The 8,129-nt window shown below is 40.4% G+C and overlaps 1 protein-coding gene across 2 annotated transcripts in view; it reads right to left on the minus strand.

Annotated features, from left to right (window-relative positions):
* The window catches only part of asap2 (ArfGAP with SH3 domain, ankyrin repeat and PH domain 2), a 144,773-nt gene extending 140,616 nt beyond the window's left edge, over positions 1-4,157 (minus strand). The window contains exon 1 of one of the 2 annotated variants that reach the window (XM_033021619.1): positions 3,813-4,157. In XM_033021619.1, coding sequence (XP_032877510.1) covers positions 3,813-3,938 — 126 coding nt within the window. In that variant the 5' untranslated portion in view covers positions 3,939-4,157. The remainder of the gene's footprint in view (positions 1-3,812) is intronic. The other variant, XM_033021618.1, reaches the window with a different exon arrangement.
* Positions 4,158-8,129: the final 3,972 nt, after the last annotated feature.

Consider the following 8,129-nt stretch of genomic DNA (forward strand, 5'->3'; position numbering starts at 1 on the left):
ACATGTCCATTTCCCTCCACAGATGCTGCCTGATCCGCCTTGTTCCTTCAGCAGTTTTTTACTCAAGATTCCAGCATCTGCATTCTCTTATGACCTAATCCATGACCTTAGCATAAAACAAACCTGGATGGGAAAGCAAGCAATGAGGATGATGCAGCGTCAGCAAAGGGAATGAGCAGGTCAAGCAATGAACAACGTAGGAGCTGAAGTAAAATGGAGGGGGGGGGGGAAATGTTGATTTAGGCACATGGTAAAAATAACAAGAGGGGAAAAAAGTTGTATGCATTAACCTGCTCTTGACCCAATACCTGCTCTGATATAAATCATGGCCAATTCTGTGTTGTGTGCACATTTTCACACTTGAACCCAATAGCCCAAATATTGGTCAAATCTCAGACTCGAATTGTCGATGACTGAGCACCATCCATCCTCTCATGTTAAATATGGAGTAATCAACCTCAATGAAAAGAACAAAATAACAATTTCATCATAAAACAGAAAATGCCGTTTCCTCAGCCTAGGAGGCAGGGGCAAAAAAAGTTAAGATCAAAAAGGAGTAGAAAACAGAAAGGTTCATGATAAGGTTGAGGAGAGAGGAAATTAAGTATGCAAGTGGTGATGAGTTAGGTCTCAGTGTTACAAGGCATGCAAATAGTAAGGTGTTGAAGTTTGCAAATAAATGAGAAATTATCAGCATAAAATTAAAACTACAAATTAAGATAAAGGTAGACAATTGTTAATGTGTTAATATGCAAGTATTTACCATATCTCAAACACAATAAAACATTTAAAACATTATGCCCAGAAATTCCCTTCCAAAATAGAACAAAAATAACTGCAACACAATAGGAGGCAAGTCCAAGTGCTGATTTTATAAAGATCAATTATAATTACTGTAATTTTTCTACAATGCAATACACATCCAAGCCAAGGAGTACTAATTAGTCAGCTATTTGTTCCACCTAGTAAAGGTGCAATATAATGACATCCAATGACTCCATTTGATAAACTGACCTCCATTAGCTAATGTTGTTTTAAAAATGTCTGCGCAAATATGCTGCAATCTTACAGTTTCCAGTTTGTAGGATATGAATTCTACATGTCTGGTCAAAGCTCATCCTTTGTTTGCGCGATGCCAGCAACCAAACAGAACTCACCAATGTTCCACCTCATTCACTTTAATACATTTATCTATTGAACTACATTCTAGCATGTATATATTCCGAAATCAACAAATATGCTGTTGCAATACAAACCTCTCCATCTTGCTAATTTTCTAGAAATTTTCCAAACAATGAGATCACATTTGGCCAGAATGGATGCCTGCTAGAAAATATCCTACTGAACAACACCATCATTATCTGTTGCGTACTATTGAAACAGGCAATGATATGAATCACGCATCCAAGATCACTTATTTGTATTGCAATATTATATCCTAGCCATAACCAGAGGTAATTTTCTGTACCAATAAGTAACACACTGAACAAAGGATTCCCAATATTCTGTGAAGTAAAAGACATAACATAATATGTATGCTGGAAAGAGATCCCTGTGGTATTCAAGATGACCATATAATAGATGGCTTAATTTTTCCCCAATAAGTATTTTAGGTGGAGAAATGACTAAAATATATTTTCTATTTGGCCATTTTTGTTTAATAAATGATTTGCAACACATCTCCAGTCCATCATGATTATGAATGATGACTTGATCAATACGTCACATCACCTTATTCTCAATAATACATGCTTCTGTTGAATTTCAACAGATAACAGCCTTTCTTTGTGAGCTATTTTAGCTACTGTCCTTGCTCATCAATGTCATTTTCCAGATAACATTTAGAAAATAAGCACAGAAGCAAGTTGTAACTTTGCTAAGAATAATTGCAAAGTGGTGCACAGAAAACCAATGGCTGTCAAATAAGTATTTTATCAAGTTCCTTTCCTGACACATATTTCCGGTATACTACTGAATAAATCCAAGAATATAAACTAAATGAGGCAGCACAATGAGTGAAGCTCATTACTTACAGTTCGAATGAAAAGGGGAATGGGGTAGCCTAGATTCAATAAATGAAATGCTCCTTAAAGTTACCCAAATGTTAATTAATCCATCTTCCTTAGAAGGAAGTATAATTCAAGATGCAGTCAAATCAAGTACAATTCTTGTGTACAAGCAAAAATCAAATGAAGACTGGTATTCACATGAAAAATTATTCAAGAATGTATCATATGTCAAAAAAAATGCACATTGTCTCTTTTTATTTCAAATTCTGTACCTCGCAGATTTTTTTTCCTTTGACATAAGCAAATGTGATATTTGAAAAGATATAAGTAACAACTTTATTATCAACACTAAACAAAAACATCGGTCACTGAAATTCAACTTTGCACTGAAATTCAATTGTTATTTTAAAATTATTTGTAAACTTTATTGGCCTCTTAAAAAAACATGCCCCCCATTTTATCAACGTCTTTGACTGCAAGAATGGAGTACATCAAGACCAATGGAATAACATGAGCAGTCTCACTTTCTTTTCACATCTTTTGTTAGCAGATTTACAATTGTGTACTAAACTTTTACAATTGTTTGTATTGCTATTTGTGTAATATTTATTTTAAAATGTCACTTAATGGTTAATCGGAACTGTTGGGAAAAGAGGTTCCACCAATTCAAATACAAAAAAAACAGAAAATGTTGAAAGGGCAACACCTGTAGAGAAAGAAACAAAGTCTTTCTTCATAACTGGAAACATTTACAACACATGACTTGGGTTTTTTTTATAATCAAATTCGCTGCAAATCAAATTTTGTGAATATAAAGCGAAACATTATTGAATACGCCGAATTTTGGATGAGACATATAGGTATAAAAGTAAACTTATTTTTCCACGTGTTCGTTATGCATTGGTCTCAACATGTTTTAGGTCTTTTTCCCCCGAACAAAGTATCATTTTTCTCCAGTCATGTTTTTTTGTGGTGCAATCGGGAATTATTCCCCTTTAATAAAACACAATTATACAACTAGTCGCCTATAATAGTAGGCCACCAAAGGAAAATACCCAAACCGAAGAAAAAAATTCTCGAGGTGGAGTCTTTTCGATCCTTAAAACTGCAAACAATGCACTTTGGGAGAGTTTCTCTTTCATTGAGAATGCCGCACACGCGAAGTAAGTTTATTTAATCACCCATTATCCTGTCGGTTCAAACCTGAACTGACTCTCCCCTAAAAACAATCCAGCTCAAAAATGAATTGGAACACATATCTAAAGGAAAACATTCACGGATTCATTAAACCTCATGAAACGCTGTCAAATTAAGAAACATTCCTTACACTGGCAAATAAAATAAACTGAATATATTGAGCATCGTCTCCAATGAAGGACAGAAAAAACTCCACTTAAGTCATTGTAAGTACAGAGTACGAATGGGTGCAGGCATACACTTGTCGTGTGCCCCTTGACAAAATACATTGTTGTCCTTTTCTAACACAGGGGACCATCACGTCGCCCGGGGAAAGACTATTGTACTTTATCCTCCCCTCAGGTTTCCGAGACTAACATGGTTTGTGTCCGGCTCACCACCCTGCCTTGGGCCAGACCCAGAGCCCCGGGGACCGACTCTCCGCCGAGACGGCTCGACATGGGAGCAGGAGGGATACCAGGCGAGGCGAGGCGAGCGGAGCTGGGCAGAGCCGGCGGTGAACGGGATCAGACTCTCTCGGCCAAGCGGAAAGTATTGTCGATCAGTGGCGGACGACTGGGAGAAGAAGTTTGCCGGGGAGGGGAGGGGGTCGCTGCTGCACCTTACCTCCTCCAAGGCAGCCACCGTGTTCCTGCACTGGCTCATCTTGGTGGTGAAGCTGGAAGCGGTCGGGGATTTGTAATCCTCATTCGTCTCCGCCACGAATTCCGACACTGTGATCTGGTCCGGCATGGCAGCTCTTTTCTCTGTTTTGCCTCCCGGCCCGCAGGGAACGAGCTCCGTTTTCCTTCCTCCCTTCACTCGCTTCACTCGCTCACCCTGCTCGCGCCAGCGACGGCTCCTTTCACATCGGAGCTCCGTGCGCGCGGCGGCGATCGCCAACCGAAGTCCAACACCAGCCCCCGCGCGCGCTCACGTTCACGCACCGGCTATCCGCGCGCTCACAGCGCCCCGGCCATGACGTGTGGGGAAGGAGGGGTCGACCAGTGCGCCGCCGCCGCCGCCGCCGCCTGTCCCGTCCCGCTTCCAGGACAAAACACACAAAAACTGGCGTAACTCAACGCAACAGAAATGCTGAGAACGATATTCTGCACTCTGTACCTTCCACTTTGCTCTATTTATTGTACTTGACTGTAGTTATATATGGATAATCTAATCTGTTTGAAAATCATGCAAAATAATTTTCAGTGTACTTTGGTTAGCAATGTTACAAAATTTTGAGATTTTAAAAATCAAGTCTGCAATTTGTCCCATCAGATAAAGCATAAAAATAAGTTTAATTTGACACCTAATTCACTTTCATATTTTCAGTATTAAAAAAGTTATGACCATTTTCATACTCTGAAATTAGCATCTTGTTCCCTATTGCTTTTCCATTGACTTAACTCAAAAGCTGTGATCGAGGACAGTCAAAAACCAATAACTTTCTCAAAAATTAAGAGAACTGAATGAAATGTTCAGTTATTATAGATTGAAGCATTCAGAAACAAATATGAAACAATCTTACTTGGATGACCTGAAATTAAAACATATAATTAGTTAGTTACCTAATTGTAGCTAATTACAAAATTCAATTACTAGATCTAAACATATGCAATGGAAGACATTTAAAGACTGCATGGATGAACTACAAAAATTGTTCATCCCAGTTTGGCAAAAGAATAAATCAGGGAAGGTAGTGCATCCGTGGATAACAAGGGAAATCAGGGATAGTATCAAAGCGAAGGATGATGCGTACAAATTAGCCAGAAAAAGCAGCATACCAGAGGACTGGGAGAAATTCAGAGACCAGCAGAGGAGGACAAAGGGCTTAATTAGGAAAGGAAAAATAGATTATGAAAGAAAACTGGCAGGGAACATAAAAACTGACTGCAAAAGTTTTTATAGATATGTGAAAAGAAAGAGATTAGTTAAAACAAATGTAGGTCCCTTGCAGTCAGAAACAGGTGAGTTGTTCATGGGGAACAAGGATATGGCGGACCAATTGAATAACTACTTTGGTTCCGTCTTCACTAAGGAAGACATAAATAATCTGCCAGAAATAGCAGGGGACCGCGGGTCAAAGGAGTTGGAGGAATTGAGTGAAATCCAGGTTAGCCGGGAAGTGGTGTTGGGTAAATTGAATGGATTAAAGGCCGATAAATCCCCAGGGCCAGATAGGCTGCATCCCAGAGTACTTAAGGAAGTAGCTCCAGAAATAGTGGATGCATTAGTAATAATCTTTCAAAACTCTTTAGATTCTGGAGTAGTTCTTGAGGATTGGCGGGTAGCAAACGTAACCCCACTTTTTAAGAAGGGAGGGAGAGAGAAAACGGGGAATTACAGACCAGTTAGTCTAACATCGGTAGTGGGGAAACTGCTAGAGTCAGTTATTAAAGATGGGATAGCAGCACATTTGGAAAGTGGTGAAATCATTGGACAAAGTCAGCATGGATTTACAAAAGGTAAATCATGTCTGACGAATCTTATAGAATTTTTCGAGGATGTAACTAGTAGCGTGGATAGGGGAGAACCAGTGGATGTGGTGTATCTGGACCTCCAGAAGGCTTTCGACAAGGTCCCACATAAGAGATTAGTATACAAACTTAAAGCACACGGCATTGGGGGTTCAGTATTGATGTGGATAGAGAACTGGCTGGCAAACAGGAAGCAAAGAGTAGGAGTAAACGGGTCCTTTTCACAATGGCAGGCAGTGACTAGTGGGGTACCGCAAGGCTCAGTGCTGGGACCCCAGCTATTTACAATATATATTAATGATCTGGATGAGGGAATTGAAGGCAATATCTCCAAGTTTGCGGATGACACTAAGCTGGGGGGCAGTGTTAGCTGTGAGGAGGATGCTAGGAGACTGCAAGGTGACTTGGATAGGCTGGGTGAGTGGGCAAATGTTTGGCAGATGCAGTATAATGTGGATAAATGTGAGGTTATCCATTTTGGTGGCAAAAACAAGAAAGCAGACTATTATCTAAATGGTGGCCGACTAGGAAAAGGGGAGATGCAGCGAGACCTGGGTGTCATGGTACACCAGTCATTGAAAGTGGGCATGCAGGTGCAGCAGGCAGTGAAGAAAGCGAATGGTATGTTAGCTTTCATAGCAAAAGGATTTGAGTATCGGAGCAGGGAGGTCTACTGCAGTTGTACAGGGTCTTGGTGAGACCACACCTGGAGTATTGCGTACAGTTTTGGTCTCCAAATCTGAGGAAGGACATTATTGCCATAGAGGGAGTGCAGAGAAGGTTCACCAGACTGATTCCTGGGATGTCAGGACTGTCTTATGAAGAAAGACTGGATAGACTTGGTTTATACTCTCTAGAATTTAGGAGATTGAGAGGGGATCTTATAGAAACTTACAAAATTCTTAAGGGGTTGGACAGGCTAGATGCAGGAAGATTGCTCCCGATGTTGGGGAAGTCCAGGACAAGGGGTCACAGCTTAAGGATAAGGGGGAAATCCTTTAAAACCGAGATGAGAAGAACTTTTTTCACACAGAGAGTGGTGAATCTCTGGAACTCTCTGCCACAGAGGGTAGTCGAGGCCAGTTCATTGGCTATATTTAAGAGGGAGTTAGATGTGGCCCTGGTGGCTAAGGGGATCAGAGGGTATGGAGAGAAGGCAGGTACGGGATACTGAGTTGGATGATCAGCCATGATCATATTGAATGGCGGTGCAGGCTCGAAGGGCCGAATGGCCTACTCCTGCACCTAATTTCTATGTTTCTATGTTTCTAACATCTATCCATTTCTTAAGAAAAGGTTAACATTTTTAAATAGCCTGTATCCAAATAACATTCACACAAGAATTCACAATATAACATGATTTTTAAATCTTATTGTCATTAATTTATAGGCCAAATGGAAGGAATTTAGTGTTTAATTCCCGTAAATTAATGGCCATTTTAATCATCTTGAGAGTGAGTTTTTGTGGAATGCGCTCGTTTGGAACTTTGCGGTTGCAGTGAATTTAAACCCCATATCGGCAGGAAAAACACTGCCGGTTCGTATATTTACATAATCACATTTTCGCTGATGAAATTTTGATTAAAGTAATCCTAAGAAGCAAGTTTATATGTAAAATATACGACTTACCTTATGTTTTGTCCCGTACGGGAGATCCGTCCCGTTGACGGCGTTAGAAGTCGCTTTTTTATTTTACTCCAGCCATTAAATTGTCCCGCGGTTTTAAAAAAATTCACTGAACGGCAGTCGGTACGATTATTCAGCATTATATATTCAGAAAATATATCTCGGACAGACAGGAGAAAACGGCATTGTAATCCCGCCCCCCCCCCCCCTCAAAGACGCCAAAGTCGTGCACACGGCCAGTGACAGAACTGCAGCGCCGCTGAAGGTAAGTTTTGTAACATACCTACAGGCTTGGTAGGTGTGACATAATAAACCTAACCCTAAAGTGCGAGAGGGAGATTCATCATGCATAAAGGCCGTTTTTACCTTTTTATTTGACCCTCATTCTTTTCAACTCTTCTCAGCTTTTTAAAAAAGGGTTTCTTGGTTTCTTGGTTAAAATAAATTGGAAAGAAGGACATATTTGAGGAGCGCGATTTTTGGGTTGAATGCCTGTGCCTAGTGCTGTGCCTCGGGGATTGGTGCTGGGTCCATTGCTGTATGTCATCTACATCAACAATTTGGAAGAGAATGTACAAGGCATGATTATTACGTTTGCAGAAGCCATTAAATAGCTGGAGGTGTAGACAATGAAGTGGACCGAGGAAAGGCAGATGGAGTTTAATTCAGATAAATGTGAGGTGGTGCATTTTGGAAGTCGAACCAGGGCAGGACCTTCAAATTGAATAGTAGGGGCCTCGGGAATATTATAGAGCAGAGAAATCTAGATGTACTAGTACACAAGAGCAGTACTGAACTACTATCTACCTCTCTGGTGACCGTTACCATGTATCTATCCACT

This window comes from Amblyraja radiata, chromosome 5 (genome assembly GCF_010909765.2).
Source record: "Amblyraja radiata isolate CabotCenter1 chromosome 5, sAmbRad1.1.pri, whole genome shotgun sequence".
Lineage (NCBI taxonomy): Eukaryota > Metazoa > Chordata > Chondrichthyes > Rajiformes > Rajidae > Amblyraja > Amblyraja radiata.